General features: G+C 43.8%; 1 protein-coding gene across 1 annotated transcript in view; it reads left to right on the top strand.

The window, feature by feature from the left end:
• Positions 1 to 19,417, top strand: part of COL24A1 (collagen type XXIV alpha 1 chain) — a 413,884-nt gene that overhangs the window by 284,947 nt on the left and 109,520 nt on the right. Inside the window, exons 25-26 of the mRNA XM_077450311.1 lie at positions 9,768 to 9,821; positions 15,907 to 15,960. Of these exons, the coding sequence (XP_077306437.1) occupies positions 9,768 to 9,821; positions 15,907 to 15,960 (108 nt within the window). The remainder of the gene's footprint in view (positions 1 to 9,767; positions 9,822 to 15,906; positions 15,961 to 19,417) is intronic.

Below are 19,417 nucleotides of genomic sequence, written 5' to 3' on the forward strand. Positions count from 1 at the left end.
CAGACCTGGGCACATCGTCTCCTCGAACGGAAGGACCCCTCTTTGGATTCTTTGAACGATTTCTTCCTAGCCATGTCCCGACTGTACGAGGACCCGCAACTCGCCGCCACTGCAGAAGCAGCTTTGCATGTACTCCAGCAGGGTCGCAGGCCAGTAGAGGACTATGTGTCTGAGTTCAGGCGTTGGAGTGCCGACACAGAGTGGAATAACTCAGCCCTTCGCTACCAGTTCCGCATGGGACTTTCGGAGGCATTAAAGGATGAATTGGCTCGCGTGGGAACCCCTGAAACCCTCGAAGCCCTCATCGATCTCTCGATTCAGATTGACAGGCGTTTGAGGGAACGTCGTTTAGAGCGCTCAACTTCCACTTCTCGCCCAGTCTGGATGATGCCGCGGGTTCCAAGTCCCAACCCTCCGGTCCTTCCTGCTCCACCTGCTCTGGATCCTTCGGAGCCTATGCAACTGGGTCTACTTCGCCCTTCCTTGACGCCCGAGGAGCGCCAACGCCGGAGAACTGGCAACCTTTGCCTTTATTGTGGGGAATCTGGACATTACGTTCGCACCTGCCCCGCCAAGTCACGTAAGTGCCTCCTTGCACCTTCTGCTTCTCCTGCCATTCTGCCCAGCACCAACACCATCTCTCACCTGGTTGTACCTCTTCTCCTACAGTTTTCCGGAGGGACTCTCAGCGTTGACGCCATCATAGACTCTGGAGCTTGCAGCGGCTTCATGGACCTGTCTTTTGCCCTGAAGAATAACATCCCTCTTCGGCCTAGGGTAAAGGGACTTTCAATCTTTCTGGCCGACGGCTCCTCCCTTAAATCCGGACCCGTTACTCAGGAGACGTCCCCGCTTTTCGTCACCATAGCCGGAACTCATCAGGAATTCCTGAGTCTGGATATCATCAAATCCCCCCTGTTTCCTGTGATCCTGGGCATGCCCTGGTTGAAGGCCCACAACCCTCTGATTAACTGGTTCACTGGAGAAGTAGAGTTCCCGTCTGCATATTGTCATCAAAACTGCTTCCCAGCCGCCAACACAGATCCTGCCTCTTCTTCTCTGCTCTGCATGGAAACAGACACCGAGCTCCGACGGGTTGTGCCCGAAGCTTACCACCAGTTTTTAGATGTATTCAGTAAAAAGGGCGCAGAGACTTTACCTCCCCACAGGCAATACGATTGCCCTATTGACCTACTCCCGGGAGCGGAGATCCCGTTCGGGAGGATCTTCCCCTTATCTGAAACCGAGCTGGGTGCTTTAAAAACCTACCTGGACGATAACCTGAAGAAGGGTTTCATACGACCATCCACTTCCCCAGCAGGCGCAGGGATTTTCTTTGTTCAGAAGAAGGACCATTCCTTACGGCCCTGTGTGGACTACCGAGCACTCAACAAAGTTACAATTAAGAACCGTTATCCTCTACCGTTAGTGCCCGAATTATTTCAGAGACTGGGGTCGGCCAAGGTGTTCTCCAAGTTAGACTTACGGGGCGCGTACAACCTCATTCGCATTCGCAAAGGCGACGAATGGAAGACCGCCTTCCGTACCCGCTTCGGACATTATGAGTACCGAGTTATGCCCTTTGGACTTTGTAACGCTCCCGCTACATTTCAACACTTTGTTAACGATGTCTTTAGAGAGTACCTTGATTTGTTTGTTGTTATATATCTCGATGACATCTTAATCTTCTCTTCCTCTTTAGCTGAACACCGGGAGCATGTGAGAAGTGTCCTGGCCCGTCTCCGCCTCCATGGCCTTTACGCCAAACCGGAGAAGTGCGTTTTCGAACAGCAGAGTATCCAATTCCTGGGCTTGATCATCTCCGTAAACGGCATAGAGATGGACCCACAGAAAATTTCAGCCATCATAAACTGGCCCGCTCCCTCGGACAAGAAAGGGGTCCAACGCTTCGTGGGATTCGCAAACTTTTACAGAAAATTCATCAGGGGATTTTCTTCCATTATTTCCCCCATCACTGAGCTGACCAAGCAGAACCAGAAATTTCAGTGGACCCCTAGGGCTCAGGAGGCCTTCGAAACTCTGAAAAACCTGTTTATCTCTGCCTCAATTCTCAAACACCCCGACGCCTCGCTGCCTTATATCCTAGAGGTGGACGCTTCGGAAGTGGCCGTCGGGGCAGTACTTTCCCAGAGACAGGGACCCAAGTCACTTCTGTACCCGGTGGCTTTCTTCTCCCGCAAACTCTCAGAAGCTGAGCGCAACTACGATGTCGGTGACCGGGAGCTCCTAGCGATCAAGGCAGCATTGGAGGAATGGCGCTATCTCCTTGAAGGCGCCTCTCATCCAATCCTGGTCTATACCGACCATAAAAATCTCGAGTATTTGAAAGCAGCCAAGCGATTGAAACCTCGGCAGGCCCGGTGGGCACTTTTCTTTTCCAGATTTGTGTTCCACATCACATACCGGCCCGGGTCAAAGAATGTGAAGCCTGATGCTCTTTCCCGGATGTACAACGAAGCTGTGGAACCTCATACCCCCGACACCATCCTGCCTCCAGGAAACTTCCTTCTGCTCCAGGAAGGCCTCCTATCTCAAATTAAACAGGCTTCCAGCGATCCAGCCATCCCACCGGACATCTCCTTAACCTCCAAGGACGGACTTCTCTGGCACCTGGACCGAATCTTCGTCCCCCAAGAGATCCGCACGGCGGTCCTCAGTTCCTGTCACGACCATCCATTGGCCGGTCATTTTGGGGTGTCCAAGACCACGGACTTGCTCCAGCGCACGTTCTGGTGGCCCCAGATGAGGAAGCATTGCAGGGAATATGTGGAGGCATGCACCACCTGCATCAGGAATAAAGGTAGCAAATTAGGGGCTTGGGGCTTGTTGAGACCTTTACCCATCCCGGACAGACCATGGAAGATGATATCTATGGACTTTATAGTGGATCTGCCCCTCTCTGAAGGCTTCTCCTCTATCCTGGTAGTGGTAGACAGGTTTACCAAGATGGCCCACTTCATACCGATGAGGGGGACCCCGTCGGCCACAGAAACGGCCAAGGCCTTTATTAAGGAAGTAGTAAGGCTCCACGGTGTTCCTGCTGACATTACCTCTGACAGAGGAGTACAATTTACGTCTAGGTTCTGGAAAGCCCTCTGTGAAGCCCTGAAGATTGAGCTCCGTCTCTCCTCGGCCTATCACCCTCAAACCAATGGCCAGACCGAGCGAACCAACCAGACGTTAGAGCAATATCTGCGTTGTTTCTCCTCTTTCTCTCAGGATGATTGGGCATCACTTTTACCGCTTGCAGAGTTTGCTTATAATAATGCTACTCATTCTGCCACTAAACAGTCACCATTTTTTGCAAATTTTGGTTTTCATCCGTCCTTTTTGTCCGGTAGTCTCCCCGAATGTTCTGTACCTGCAGTCCTGGAGGACCTTAATTTTTTTTTGAACAATAACAAGCTTCTTCAAGAGACCCTGGCGAAGACCCAGAAATGCTATAAAGAGGCCTTTGACAAGAGGAGAAGAGGGGAACTTGACCTCCAGGTCGGGGACCTGGTCTGGTTGTCCACACTAAATTTGAAGCTAGCCTGCCCATCCAAGAAGCTGGGCCCGAGGTTTGTGGGTCCATTTCCCATCGTAAGGAAACTAAATGACGTGGCCGTCGAGCTGAAACTCCCGGAGTCATTCAGGATACACCCGGTCTTTCATGTCTCGCTACTGAAGCCTGCGGTTCCTGATCCCTTTGTTGACCGGAATACCAATCCTCCTGAGCCCGTGACAATTGATGGGGAACTGGAGTACGAGGTCGAGTCCATCCTGGACTGCAGGAAGAGACGGAACCAGATCCAGTTCTTGGTAAAGTGGAAGGGCTACGGCCCTGAGGAGAACTCGTGGGAACCAGAGTCCAACCTGCATGCTGCAAAACTAGTCCAAGCCTTTAAGAGGTCCCATCCTGATAGGATGATGCAGTTGGGCATCCGGAGGTTGCCCTTTGGGGGGGGGCAATGTCACGGTCGTTCCACTACCCCGATCGTACAGAAGAGACGTACCTGCAGGGTTCCTGTACGACGGGATCTCCGACGCCCTCGGACGCGGGTCGACGCGAACAAACACGCGCGGGTGCACGCAGGTCCCAACAGACGTTCGCAGGTGCGCGCCGACACAAGCGGGCGTTCGCACCGTACGGACGTGCGCGGGGTCACGAGCGTAACCACGGCCACCTGCGGGGGTACGCAAACGGGCCGTACGACCAATCCTGTTGCCCAATAGACTATTTAAGGCCACAGCTCCTGCTCCTCGGCGCTGTTCGGTCTACAGCGTTCCTGAGACTTCTGCTGTTTGTTCGTGATTGTGTTCCTGATATTATACCCGACCTGTTCCTGGACTCTGCCTGTATTCCGCCTGCCCTTGACCTTTGCCTGATTGACTACGCCTCTGCCTCCCGCTTCTGTACCTCCGCTGCCAGATAGTTGCCGACCCTGCCTGACTGACCACGCCTCTGCCTCTCGCTTCTGTACCTCCGCTGCCTGATAGTTACCGACCCAGCCTGATTGACTACGCCTGTCTGCCCGAAGTCCGGCACCCATTGACTCTGCCACCTTGCCGGTCCACTTGTGCCAGCCGCCCAGCAGTCCTTGACTGACATCCAACGCCAGGTGCACCTGCCGTTCCTGTTACCACCAGTTCCAGTTGTATCCGCTATCTGCTATCCGGCTAGGCACTTGTGTCCTCCGGGCTCCTGAACCCCTGTCTCCATCACCAGGGGCTCGAGAGCCGGTGGTTTACGAGGCGCCGCTCCCTGCACGTCGGGGCTCTCTAACCAGGTACGTGACACCACTGCTGCCTCCTTGGCTGTGACCCATTATTTAATTGTGGAAATAACCACCAATGTATGTCTTGTCATCTTGAAGGTCTGAAATTAAAGGTCCTCTTGGCTGGAGGGGAGCTGTAATGTGGATAGGGAGAATTTGGGAGGCTTAGGATGCCAAAAAAGAAGATATTAGGGAGTTTAGTTATTAGAAAATGAGCTTAGAAATATGAACAGGGGAGTTTAAATAAATTGGTTCTTCCAAGGAGAATATTAGAGAGTCGTACTCAGACCGCTATCTTGCGTTTGAAGGCTGTAATAATAGGAAGTAGGTTGGTTTCTGTATACTTTAATAGGAGTAGCTGTATTTCCACCCCCAGGTACACTATCTACCAAATGTTAAGGTCAGAGGACAGCAATGTAATGAAATCCTAAGTCTGTTCATTTATATATCGGGAAGACGTGATTTTGCCTAATTAAGTTTCAAGCAACATATTGTCTGTATATAAGAAGGCTCTTTCTTCTAACCTCATTCTGCTGGGTTTTCATAATATCAGCAAGTGACTCTATGGCAAGGGAAAAAATATGCAGGGACAAGGGGCAGTCCTACTATGTTCCCTGCTTTAATTTAGACAGGCCAAGTTGTGTATAAATAATTGGTGTTCAGGGAATGAATGCGTGACCAAAGACACATTTTTAAAGTTTGCTGGTCTGGAAGGGCCATTTGATTTAGTAAAAGGTTTTGTGGGTGTCCAAAAACAGAATGGCTTTTAGAGCAAAATAGGAGGGCTGTATTTGTGGCGTTGGTAAAATACTGTGAATTCAAGTTTGATTAGCGTTAATAAGGGTAGGAATCAAAGAGTTTATATGTCTTGCTATTATTTTAGCTAAGATTTTAACATCAGTATTCATCAAGGAAAACAGTGTATAGGAATTACAATATAGAGGGTCTTCATTAGGTTTGAAGATTAATACAACTAAAACTTCTCTAAAGGAGGGCCTTAGGATTTCTTGAAATATATCATTGTATAGGATTCTGCATGGATAAGACCTAACACATTTCTTCTTCAGTAATTTGGGATTGTAGAAATTCTCTTAGCTAGGGAGTGAGAGATCTAAGGCTAAAGGAGTTAGGATGAGCTTTCAAATTGGCTGGGCCATTGTGTGTTGTGTGTGCGTTTGTGTTTTATAAAGTCTAGCATAGAAATGCAAAAAGTCCTCCAGAGCAGTGTTATTTTTAGGACGTGTTTTTAGTCATAGATTCTATGTATAGTAAATTGAACTTGTTCTGGTTTAGCCAGTCAAGTGTGAAGATGTCAGAATTTATCCCCAGATTCAAAAATGTATTTTGCCTGATTTAGGGGTGTCTTCTAGTTCCCTCTGTTAGGGCTATTTCATAGGATCTTTGGCAAGGATTTTTAGGACCAAAGAAAAAAACTTGTCAAAGTAGCACTTCTTTTTCAGTCTTTTTTATTATGGCTCAATAACCCAAAAACATTTTTACAACTTTAGTTTGTATTGAAAATTTGCTAAATAAAGAGTGTTTTTTAAGATAAGTTAGCCGCTCTTCCAGAGATAAAGAAAGCAACGCATTGTTGAGCAAAATGGGATATATTGGTGAGAACGTCTTGTTTTTTTGGCTCTGAGAATCTGGAAGCCAAGTTAGTTGAAGACAATGTGTAAATGAAAACAGATGACGGAAGCTGGGATGAAGCTGTGACTCATGGATTATGCTGGATTCTTATATTACACAAGTACAAAAATGCCAAGTAGCATGTTTCTGTGCATTTTTTACTGAATTTTAATGAAGTAGTCATATTTCCTACCTAAAACGTTTATTGGGTGTTCTTTGTTTGCCCTGTAAATCCAGGCTAAATATTATTGTACATTTGGATTCCTGAATCTAAATCAATCTCCTATACCCTGGAAGTTTTTTGCCTGTGGCTTCAGTAACCTGAATTCACCCTAAATTCACTGTCCTGAAGGAATAAAATGGAATGAAATGTTTAAAATGTGCTAACTCCAAATTGAAGCTAATTCAAAGTAGATGGAGCTAGCCCTCAGCTCCATGTAGCGGGTGAACCTCAATGGAAAACAAATTAATCATGATCCTAAATGTTTAATTTATTTGTGGGATTAATTCAATTAATCCAACATATTATGGGGCAATTAGTGTCCACTTCTTCAGGGCTGCATAGAATTGGTTCTGTGGAAACCATGGGAAAATGTGGCTGTAATTGCTGCTGGATTTCCAATGTATTTAATCCTTAATCCTGGCAATTTAACTATTTAGAATGCTTAAAGTGTTTTTTTTTCAGTCCAGATCGTTGCACAGCTATTTACACATTCTGATCAAGCAGTAGCAGCACTTTATACTTTGCAGCCAGATTGAGATAACACCTTTATATTTGTTATACAAGGAAAAATTAAGAAGAAAGGATTGAAGAGAGGAGGATACCACATCCCAAAATTCTATATAGAGGACAAAAGAAGGGGCAAAAACGGGTTGGAAAACGACAACCCCGGGATTTTTAACGGTATCAGATCAACAAAGTATACAATCAATTACAAAAATATTTTTATTATTATTCAATCAACATCCAAAGATGTGCAAAACAAACAATATACAATCATAAAAATCAATGGTGAGGCTGGATTAGGTGTAGATCATCTCCAAAATTCCCCCACATTGATGCATAAAAACAAGAACGCTACGCTGCGATTATTTAACAAGTTTCGCTCGTAACTCGAGCTTCATCAGGAATTGGCGCAGCAGCAGATCATAGCAATTGCATCAGAGTCGCCGCAGGTCTATGCATATATTTGCTGTTAATAATGAGTAAGTAAGGAATTGAAAAGAAGGTGCAATCAATGCACCTGCTGACCAGTGGCTGCACAGGCTGGGTAGTGACGCATCAACCAAAAATCAGGTCTGGATGGTTAAATTAATAGGATTGCAGACTGGTTGCAAATGACCAGTATGGGGAAATGCCAGCAATGTTGCCAGATAGCTTATTGAAATAACGCGATCAGTATGTGTACAGAGACACCTGTTGTGAAGTAGCCTGTTCAGCAGTTCATCCTCCTTCAATTGCCAACTCTTTCTACCTATTCCTGCAATCCCTGCATGCTTTGCAGATTCTCCTCTGCTGTTTACTATCAAGAACTACATATCCCATGGTACCTTTTTGCCTGTAATCAGTGATTCCTGTACTGCCTCCGCCTCCTGAAACTCCTCCTCTCAGCACCTCTGCACTTCAGGCAGGCACTGTAAAGTGTGTGACACATCAGAGCCTACTTAAAGGACATACTGAATAAGTATCTCATAATTCAAGGAAGTAAATGTGTGGGAATATTCACAAGATACGTTTACAAACTACAAGATCATTCAGATTAATAGGAGTAGTCTAGAAATAATTGAAATGCAGTGTGGAAATGAAAATATGATTTGAAAAAATCATAATATTAAAAATACAAATATAATTCTAGTTATGTTTTTTTTACAAAGCTATCTAATGTAAACTATCAGCAAGCTGCTAAACACCCACTGAAACCAGCTTCAGAGTATTTGTTGTGATCTTTGTGGAACTTTGAGAATTATTCATTTCACTTTAAAAGCAGCTAGAGAGGTCAGTGAAAGTTAAAGCTATGTTACTGTTGTTAAGAATTTGTAACTAGTTTAATGTTCATAGTATGAACAGGCCCTTTCTGTGCGTCACAGTATTTCTATACAACAAATCAAAAAAGACAACCACTCAGCTTAATTTATAACTAGAAAATAGAAGGGTGCACATGGGGGGGGGGGGCATTCACAGAGCCATCCTTACCAACAGCTAAAAACATCATTGATGCTATGCTGCTGGCGCTGGCAAGTGGCATTAATCACGGAATTATCCAGGTACCATCAGATGGGAGGTCAGACAGTCACAGTTCATGGACCCCTAGCAAACTTTGGAAGAACTCTAGGGTTCTATGACTGAAAATGACTAGTTTAGAGGGACTGAGGGAGCATTACTCACTAGCTAATACTAGTAATGAAGAACACAAGGAAGGGTAGTTGCAGCAAAGGACATTCCAAAACTTTGAAATTGTAGGCCTGATCTGAGCCATCATGGAAGGAAAATATTATAGAAACATTAAAGCATTGTTCTGAGATGTGTTTGCTTGTATATCACTGGCACATTAGTGAACAAAAATTTCAGGAAGTAGTTAGGGACGGAGGTAGGGGCTTAGCTGTTGACTTTTGACAAAAAGTCAACATTTGTATGAATAATGGCAGCACAGTTTGTTCAGCTTAGGCAGGAGTGAGCAGGCATGTGATTGAAATAGGTAATTAAGTGGATCATGAAAGTTCCATTATGTTTCTATGCTTGGGTAATGAAAAAGTTCACTTTACCTACCCTCCATTCATGTTCTTCCACTTTTCTTTGCTTTTCAAGTGTTTCCTGCTTTCACGTTTGGTGATCTAATAGCTATTATTGTACACACAGGAGTTCTTGTCTGTAATTCAAAATTGCCATTTGCATCACCATATCTTGATTCTAACTTTTTAAAGAGAGCAGCTGACAGCATCCTCAAGAGTGGCAATGCATGTTGAGAATTCCTGGCGCTGTTACAGAATCTTTGTCCCACCTGAGTTAAATTGCTAAACAAATGTATGAAGACCTGGAAAGCTATTTTTAAAATATATTTTGTGAGGAATAAAGTAATCTATGAATCAGTGTTCTAGTGGTCGTTGGCCACAATACAGACACAGAGCTGAAGGCTTCAGTAAGTTCTGAGTAACAGATTGTACAATTTTAATTAGGGATTTGCTGAGGATCTGGGTTTGGACAAGGTTTAGATAAATGAAATCTGGTTTCTTTCTTTGTCTTAAACCTTGCACATTGTTAAACATCGATCTGGATTGTGACAAAACGTTTATTTTGTCTGCTCTGTTTCCTGTGAAATAAAGCGGCTTCTGTTGGAAGAATAACTGGAATTTGTTTTTCAGGGTCCGGAAGGTTTGCCGGGAGAAGTTGGGCCACCTGGGGAACCTGGAGAAAAGGTACAAAGAATGCCTCAAAAAATGAAATTATACTTATTAAAGTTATTGCTGTTTGTAGTAACAACTATTTTTATTTCTCTTACTGAAGTATTGCCTAATACATGATGTAATGTTGGCTGACCCATTGGTAGGCTATTTGTCATATTCATTGAAGTGTCATTAATATTCAGTTCTGAAGTGGAATTAGAAGAAGGCTTAAAGTGAATGTAAACTCTCTTTTTTTTATATAAAAATAACAAACATGTTTTACTTACCTGTTCTGTTGCAGTGGATTTGCACAGAGCAGCCCCGACCCTCCTCTTCTCGGATCCTTCTTCTGTGATCCTGGCACCTTCCACCTGTTGAGTGCCCCCACAGCAAGCAGCTTGCTATGGGGGCACCCAAGCTGAGATGCAGCTCCATGTGCCCATTCAGACAGTCTCTATAATGAAATCTCTACAATGTGAAACAAAAAACTGGGAAGACCATCTACAAGGAAGTGATAGCTTAGATGGAGCTTTATGGGAAGAGTGGAGGGAAGGAAAAATATACAGAGAAATTTCACCAAGAGGTTTAAAGTAGATCTACACCCAATCACATATAATTCACATATACTTTAACACCTTGGTGCCCAACACGTGGTCCGAGGCCCAAGTATTTGGAACTTCTGTGAGCCGTTTGGCCCCAGCAGTCTAGAATGGCTATGGAAGCCCTCTTTTGCAAAGCGATAAAAATAGTGATCTCTACTAGAACCATTAAACTTGCCCCCAGTTTCTTGCTGTCTTCAGCATGTCTCCAGTCTCCAGCCAAACCCAAAGCATGGCTTTGACCACCATTTTCATTTTTCAGAGATGAAAGAATAAATACTTTTGCTTGCAGTGAGTCTAACAGGAACCATTATACTTCTTCAGCAAAGCTTTACAAGCCCTATTTAGGAACAATCCCAGATCCTGCACCTCCCATCTAAACCCTTCCTAGCACTAAAAATTTGACAGAGATTCTAACCCTTACCCATGCTATCAAAACAAAACATTTTGGCTATTGATACACAGGAAACCTTGACTGATAGCAAAACTCTGGGCATGTAAGTAAAACTTAGAAACCATTGATTGTTTTTTTTTTTTTTTCTTGCATGCTAACTCTGCACAATCATTCTCTGTGTTCAGATATTTATCAAACACATCTGTATGAAGTTGGAGGGATCCTCTATACATGCGGAGTCCGCTCTCCTCCGGTCCTCATGGATCTCCAGCCAGCATCAGGCTGATGATTTATGAGAGGCTGAGTCCCGGGGGAATATAATGTGCATCCTCCTGTGGTGTCAGGTTAGTGTATCTTCAGCTCTACCCTCTCCGTCCTCTGCTCTGATTGAAGTGTAGCGGAAGTGAGCAAGAGGAGAACAGCCCCAGCATCCCTTTAGATGGGACTCCTCCTGGGGACCGCTAATTGGAGCTGAAGGTGTGAAGGAGTCAGAGAGTGACATGCGCGGCTTTGTCTCATCCATGGGTGCCCTGTGCGTCAGAGCACAGTGGGCCCCCTTCCCTCAGGGACCTCACACATTCCCCCATGGATGATATTCCACATTTTCACTGCATTAAGGTGAAAAAGGTTTTGCCACTTGCTGTGCAACCACTAAACATTTACCTGAGTCCTGTATCGATCCAGTGCTGTGCCAGGCTGCAGTTCTTGCTTCTCTTTCTCTTCTCACAGGATTTTCATGAAGCAGTGGGAGCCATTGGCTCCTGCCACTGTCTGTCAAATCCTGTGAGCAAAGAGTGGGGGACGGTGGCAAGCAACACTGTGGGGGTTATTTACTAAAGGCAAATCCACTTTGCACTACTTGAAAGTGCACTTGGAAGTAAAGTCGCTGTAGATCCGAGGGGGGCATGCAAGGAACAGCATTTTAGCTTCCACATGATTGGATGATAAAATCAGCAGAGCTTCCGCTCATTTCAGATCTTCCCCTCAGATCTACAGCGACTGCACTACCAAGTGCACTTTCAAGTGCACTTTCACTTGTAGTGCAAAGTGGATTTGCCTTTAGTAAATCAAGTCCTGTGTGTCTATAGAAGCACACAACCCATCTTGAGAGTGAGCCCACGTGTCTGCCCCATTGCAAGCAGCTTTCTATGGGGGCAGACACTGAAGAGGAGGTGCCAAGATTGTTGGCAGTGGACCTCGGAATAGGGGGTTTGGGGCCTCTCTTTGCAATATCATTGCACAGATCAGGTAAGTATAACGTTAATTTAAAGTGGTTCTAAAGCCTAAACATTTTTTTGCCTTAATGCATTCCTTGCAATAAGGTAAAAAATATTTAGGCATCAGCTTCCCCCCTCTTATACTTACCTTCGATCCAGTGCCGTGCACGTCTGCAGTTCTTCTCTCCCCTCACTTCCGTGTCTCTGGTTTTCCTGGGGCAAGAGAAGCCAGTGGCTCCCAGTGCTGTCAATCAAAGCTAGTGACGAGGGAGCCAGGGGGCGGGGCGAATTGGGAGCGAGCATTGGCAGTGGTTTTCCATGGGGACACTGGACAGGGAGAAGGGGCCAGGGGCACCAGCAGGGGACCTGAGAAAAAGGAGGTTTGCGGCTGCTCTGTGCAATTCCATTGGTAAGTATAGACATGTTTTAAAAAGAAAAAAATGTTACAATCACTTTCATTTTTAAATAATGCCTTTTTTATTCTACAATGTATATTAAAAAATAATTTTTCATATTTTTAAATCTATAGTTTTTTGCAAAATAATTAATGAATCAGGCATGGTCCAGTGTTGTCACCATCAAGTAAACTGAAAAATATCATGCAGGCATAGCTGCAGCAATACATGAATACATAAAGTGGCTGTAAAGAGGCTACAGGTCAACCGCAGCACTAAGATACAACAAGAATGAAAAAACAGGAAATTTTTTAATTCCAATTAAAAGAGCGGTTGTTAATGATACACAAGCCAAATGTCATTTAGTTAGTGTTTATACTTGAAATAAGCACTAGGGCTCAACTTTTTATACTTACTACATAAAAGTTTGTTGAGAATAGATCCCAGCAGAGGTTCTGCCTCCAATGTTAGGTCATCACTCCTTAGACTTGTGACACTATTCTTTATTGTTGCTTCAGTTTGGCAATTTTTGTCATATACTGTTTCTGGAGTGTTGCGGCTGGTACAATGGTAATTAAATGTTTTTACCATGCATGAGCAGCGATGTTTCTATTTTGCCTCTCTGGAAAAGTTTTAGTTGACTCACATTGCTTTAAAAAATATATATATGCAGCGGTACCCCCATAGGGTTGCTGAATGATGTGGTCCAGCTGTCTCCCTACCCAGACCGGCATTCACTTCCCAATCACCTTGGAGACCATGAACAGTCCATGTGCTTGTTTTTGTGTTTTTATTGAGGGATTTGAACTTGGATAGGGATGGCAAATATATACAGAAAGTTGCCCTGGGACTTTGGATGAGGTGAGCATAGTCAGCCACTAAGTAATAGAAGTAAGTACAGTATGAATATTTATTCCAAAAATTGCATACATACATGAGTGATGTAAACAATTGCTGAGCCAACAAAATTGCACATAATACAAACAGCATTGATACATTAATGTCATACAGTATGCACAGGCATCAAGAGACCCAATGCGTTTCGTGAGACCATAGCTCGCTTCTTCAGGGGTAGATGCATGTTTGATGTATCTAAATGAACAAATAAATATGTGACACAGTGATAAATATTGGGGGAATTGGTAGAAGGGGCCAGGGGTAAAGCACCCCATATCTACCAACTGACAAAGCCAGAGTGCCATTGACTGAGTTTCCAAAGGGGTGGCAGAAACACATGTGTAGCATGGGAGCTGAGGGGGAGAAGCTGACCACAACCAGAGAACAATTGGACGGCAGACATGGCATGGGAGAGAGTGTGTGACCCTAGATGTCTCAGAATCTAAATGGGTAAGTATCAGCTGTAACACAAATACATGTCAGTGAATGCCAAAAAGTAGTAGAGTAGACATAAAAATATAGTATAATTGTATATGGGAAAGCATATATGCTGTAACACAAATATAATTATCAATAATGACTAAATTGGCAAAATAGACAAAGATTGTATGATTGTGTGTGTGAAAAGCATGTACAAACTAACCTGATCCAATAATGGAACAGATATGAAGGGTAAGTGTAAATGATAGATAGATAGATAGATAGATAGATAGATAGATAGATAGATAGATACAAACAGACAGACAGATACAGAGACCTGGTGAAGGTGAGGATATACTGTAAACCATGGCTGTAGCAGAACATGTGTAATGATGAAATGCTCCAGCACATTGTCGAGTGAATGGCTGAAGGTTGATTCCTGGGCACAGAAGAAGCATGGCACCATCCCCCTCCCTTTCGCCATCAGTCCAATCACAGGATCACAGTACGAGGTGCTGCTGTATAGTGGACAGACTCTGACAGGGTATCAGACTCACTGCTCAGATCACAGTACCTTGCTTCTTCATTCACGATCACAGAGCCGATTTCCCACTGGCACAGAAACCAGAAGTGACATCACTGCCTGGGGAAAGCACCCCCCTTGTCCTATGGCTGTGCCAATCCACAGAAAGACATCAAGTAGAATGGCACATGAGGCAGTGTAGAGGCGCTGTGCATTGCACCACAAAGCCTCACAAAACTGCGCAAATGAAGTGTCTCGCCTGCAATCAAGTTATTGCATTGGCATCATGCATCCCATAGTGCCCTGTGTCCGGCGCCCGAGCACAGTGCACTTAAAGGACTTTTTATATTTTTTTTAAAGGCCCATTTTTTTTGTGTGACTAGCTGTGTTTGGGGGCGGTTCCACTGTGCCCCCTATGGACAGGCTGCCACTGGGTGCTGCATATATGAACATGTTAATTTACACACCTTTTGTATAGATGGTAATGTATTCAAACTAATGTAACTAACCATCACTGTTTGCCCCCTTTTTGTAACTAATCATCACTGTTTGCCCCTATTTATGCATTCTTTATTTTAAGAAAGAATCAGGAAATAATACAATGTACAGAAAGTATATAGTCTATAAGCAATTGTAGTACAAGTTACACTTGAAGCAGATAACTAAAACACAGCAAGATGTAGATTAATAGACCACTGAAGTGTAACCGCGGTATCACCTGATGCTAGACTTTTAAGTAATTAGGAAGAAGAAACTAAGCAGCAGTGGTCATCAACCCTGTCCTCAGGGCCCACTAACAGGCCAGGTTTTATGTATTACCTTGGGGAGATGCAGAATAGAATACTGCAATCACTGAGCAGCAAATAACACCTGTGATGTATTTCAGTTATCTTGCAAACCTGGCCTGTTAGTGGGCCCTGAGGACAGGTTTGATGACCACTACTCTACAGGACTACTATAAAAGGACAGCTTGGGCATGAATATGAAAGAATGGTATTGGTCTCATTGGCAGACATGGTTGGAGAGGGATGGGGGCCAGCCAATCTAGGTAAATCAGGGGGGGAGACTGGGTGTAGAAAAGGAGGAACATGCCAGATATGGTCACCCAAAGGGGAAAAAAACATGGGGGAAAGGGAATACAGGAGGGAGGGAGAGCTTAAGTTTGGGCTTAAGGAAGCAAAGAAAAGACTGTAAGAAGTGTAAAGGAGATAAAGATTAGAAAGTGGATGGGCGAGTTGATTTGGTGCTGCTTTGTGTAGAAGACACTTGGGCAGGATTAGACAAAAGTGGACTGGATGTAAGCTATTTGTATTCCTCAGTAAAGGGAAATCTATCCAGTAGTAACATGTGGTTCATAGTTCCACCTTTTCCCCTTGTAAATTCATTTTAGGCTTTTTTTTTTCCACATCTGACCTGAGGAGCACATGCATGGCTTGATAAAAAGACAGATTAGGTCCACTTTATCCCATCCCATATAACTGGTATAAGATTTCTTTGTACTTAGGATTACATAACCACAAGTTTGTTAAAACATTGAAGCCATCAGAAAATCACCCCATTAACGTGCTGTCATTAAAATGTAATTTCTCCCTATGAAATTCCTCTTTTTTTTCTGTAAAATAATACATGTGTACCGTGACCGTACAAGACTTAGCTCTTGTTCTACTTTATAGGGAGGACGTGGGAATCCTGGACCTGAAGGACCTTCTGGTGAAAAGGGATCAATTGTAAGTGTAAAGTATTAAATACAACTTACAGCTGAACAGTTGAAATAGCTATGTGAGCTGTTTAACCTGAGGAACAATTTGCAGTTCTGTTTAGTCACTCTTGTGATCCAGTTTTTCTTGCCAGACAGCATAAGCAGCTCTCGCTGAATGGACAAGGAAGGAGCAGCAGCGCATTGATGAGTTCACTCTCCTCTTGTACACATGGTCGGACATTCTGACAACAAAATCCGTCGGATTTTGTCCAACGGATTTTGTCCGAAACTTGTGTTGCATACACACGGCCGGACAAAGTTGTCGGAAAATCTGATCGTTCAGAACGTGATGACGTTATTTCGTTGGTCTAGGAATTTGATCTGAGCATGCATGGTACTTTGTCCGATCGGAATTCTCTACACACAATCAGACAAAGTCCGATCGGATCATGTTGCTGGAAAGTTTTATAGCCCAGCTCTAAAACTTTGTCCGTCGGATATTCCGACGGAAACAGTCCGATGGAGCCCACACACAGTCGGTTTATCCGACAACATGGTCCGGTCGGACATTTTCCGTCGGAATGTCCGACTGTGTGTACAAGGGCTTACAGATCCTAGGACTTTACAGACATTATTTCTAGATAGGATGCTACACTTTATTCTTTTTTTTTGTAGATGCACAGCAGCCATTATGTATACTTAAAGAGGTAGTAAAGCCTCCTTTTTTTTCTTTTCATAAAAAAAACAAACATGCCTATACTTACCTGCTCTGAGCAATAATTTTGAACAGAGCAGCACCGATCTTCTTCTTCTGGGGAGCTCTGCCAGGGCTCCAGGCCCCTCTTCCTTATCGGATGCCCCCATGGAAAGCTGCTTTCCCTGGGGGTACCCATGCCGGCTCGCACTTGAGTCCCACTGCCGTGTCCATTGACACAGACAACGGGACTCAAATTGTATTGTATATTGCGTCAGGTTGGCTCCCCTGCGCGAGCTGTCGTAGCTATACATCAGTTCGCAGGATAGCAGGCACGCGCCCGCCTCACAGTGGGGGTGCCGATGCTCGTGGCTGACGGTCACGATGACTGCCGGCCACGAGAGATTGCAAGCATGAGGACAGAACACGGAAGTGTGTGTGTAAACACACAAATCCATGTTCTATTCTGAGAGGAGTGACAGGATCGTGAGTTCCTATTAGCTAGGAACCACGATCCGTCACTTCCTCTAGTCAGTCCCCTCTCCCTTCAGTTAGAATCACCTCCCAGGGAACACAGTTAACCCCTTGATCGTCCCTTAGTGCTAACCCCTTCACTGCCAGTGACATTTTTACAGTAATCAATGCATTTTTATATCACTGATGGCCAAATGCCAATGGTACCAAAAATGTGTCAAAATTGTCCGATGTGTCCGCCATAATGTCGCAGTCACGATAAAAATTGCAGTTCACTACCATTACTAGTAAAAAAAAAATAATAATAATAAAAATGCTATAAATCTATCCCCTATAACTTTTGTGCAAACCAATCAATATACAGTTATTGCAATTTTTTTTAACAAAACTATGTAGAAGAATACATATCGGCCTAAACTGAGAAAAAAAATTAGCTTTTTTTTTAAAAAAAAATGGGGATATTTATTATAGCAAAAAGTACAAAATATTGTGTTTTTTTCAAAATTTACGCTTTTTTTTTGTTTATAGTGCAGAAAATAAAAACCACAAAGGTGATCAAATACCCCCATAATAAAGCTCTATTTGTGGGGAAAAAAGAACGTCAATTTTGTTTGGGTGCAACGTCGCATGACCGTGCAATTGTCAGTTAAATCGACGCATCGCCGAATCGCAAAAAGTACTCTGGTCAGGAAGGGGATAAATCCTTCTGGGACTGAAGTGGTTAAACTCTGGGTATACAGAAACATGTTAACATCCAAAAAAAGGACAATATGTGAAAATAAAAAAAGCTAAAATTCAGGCAATAAGCTCCATTTAGCTGAGGGTAGCAGTCTGACCGTGTCCTGAGCTCAGTACAATATTAGTGTTTCTCCGTGTAGCAGAAGGAAGACATTTCCTCTGGCAAAGCACACTCATTGTGAAACTGGTACCAGAAACTTATGTAATGATTGTTTTGTGGTTTCAATGGAACTTGCAGATTTTCCGACTTTTCTGCTGAGCTATTCAAGAGCAAAATTATTTTCCATCATTATAACTTATGCTTTAAGCAGTTGCATTGACCACCAGGGTAACATTACAAGACTTATTGCATGGAAATGTAATTTAACATCTTTTCAAGTTGCCGCAGGATATATACAGCTAGAGGAATGTGGAAAAACAGCAGAATCTAGGCTGCTGGAACTAAGTATCTGTGATTTCCCAGAGTCCATATAGACATCACCTACATGTGGTTCACCACAACTATGTACACTCTGCCCCAGATACTACAATTCATGTTTTTCTTTAAGTCAAAGTGTAATTTGTAGTGTCAGCACCCAAACACATCCTGTCTGTCTGCAGGCCTCTGACATCCAAATACAACCTGCCTTCCTGCACCCAAATAACATGCCTACAACCAAACAACTTCTTTGGCCTTACCCAAGTAGTGCCTACCTTCCTGCACCTCATTTAGAGGGACGGTCACTCTTTTGGAACTACACTATATTACCAAAAGTATTTGCACACACATGAACTTTATTGGCATCCCAGTCTTAGTCCGTAGGGTTCAATATTGAGTTGGCCACCCCTTTGCAACTATAACAGCTTCAACTCTTCTGGAAAGGCTGTCCACAAGGCTTAGGAGTGTATCTATGGGAATGTTTGACCATTCTTCTATAAGCACATTTGTGAGGTCAGGCACTGATATTGGACGAGAAGGCCTGGCTTGCAGTCTCCACTCTAATTCATCCCAAAGGTTTTCTATCGGGTTGAGGTCAGGACTCTGTGCAGTCTTTTCCACACATAAAACGTCTGTCTGCAACCAAACACAACCTGGTTTCCTGCACCCAGATACCACCTACCTTCCCACACCCAAATAGTCTCCTTGTAACCATTCAGCACCTGGCTGCTTGCAGCTAAACATGACCTTTAGAAGCTCAATAATGGCAGCTCCTAAATATTCTTTTTTTTTTTAAATTGGAAAAACCAATTTTATTGAAAAACATATGCATTGTACATAAATCGATACAGACCAACATGGCCAAAACAATAGTACATACATGAACACATTGAAGTATCTGTATAGCATAAAGCAAAATACCCAATAGAGGTGAAGCCATCACACAGTATATATGTATATAAAAAATAAAAAGGGGAAAAAAGAGAAGGAAAAGAAGAAACGAAAAAAGGAGGCGAAGGGGGAGATGAGGGGTGAGCATATCAAGTACACGTTTCACCACCTGCTAACCATCTACTCCAGACCTTTTCGTATTTCAGCGAACACCCTCTGTGCACATAGATCAGCTCTCCCAAATATTATTAAGTACAGGATTTCTTTAAA

Source organism: Lithobates pipiens, unplaced genomic scaffold, assembly GCF_037356315.1.
Source record: "Lithobates pipiens isolate NorthernLeopardFrog02 unplaced genomic scaffold, aLitPip1_a1.2 Scaffold_23, whole genome shotgun sequence".
In the NCBI taxonomy this organism is placed as follows: Eukaryota; Metazoa; Chordata; class Amphibia; order Anura; family Ranidae; genus Lithobates; species Lithobates pipiens.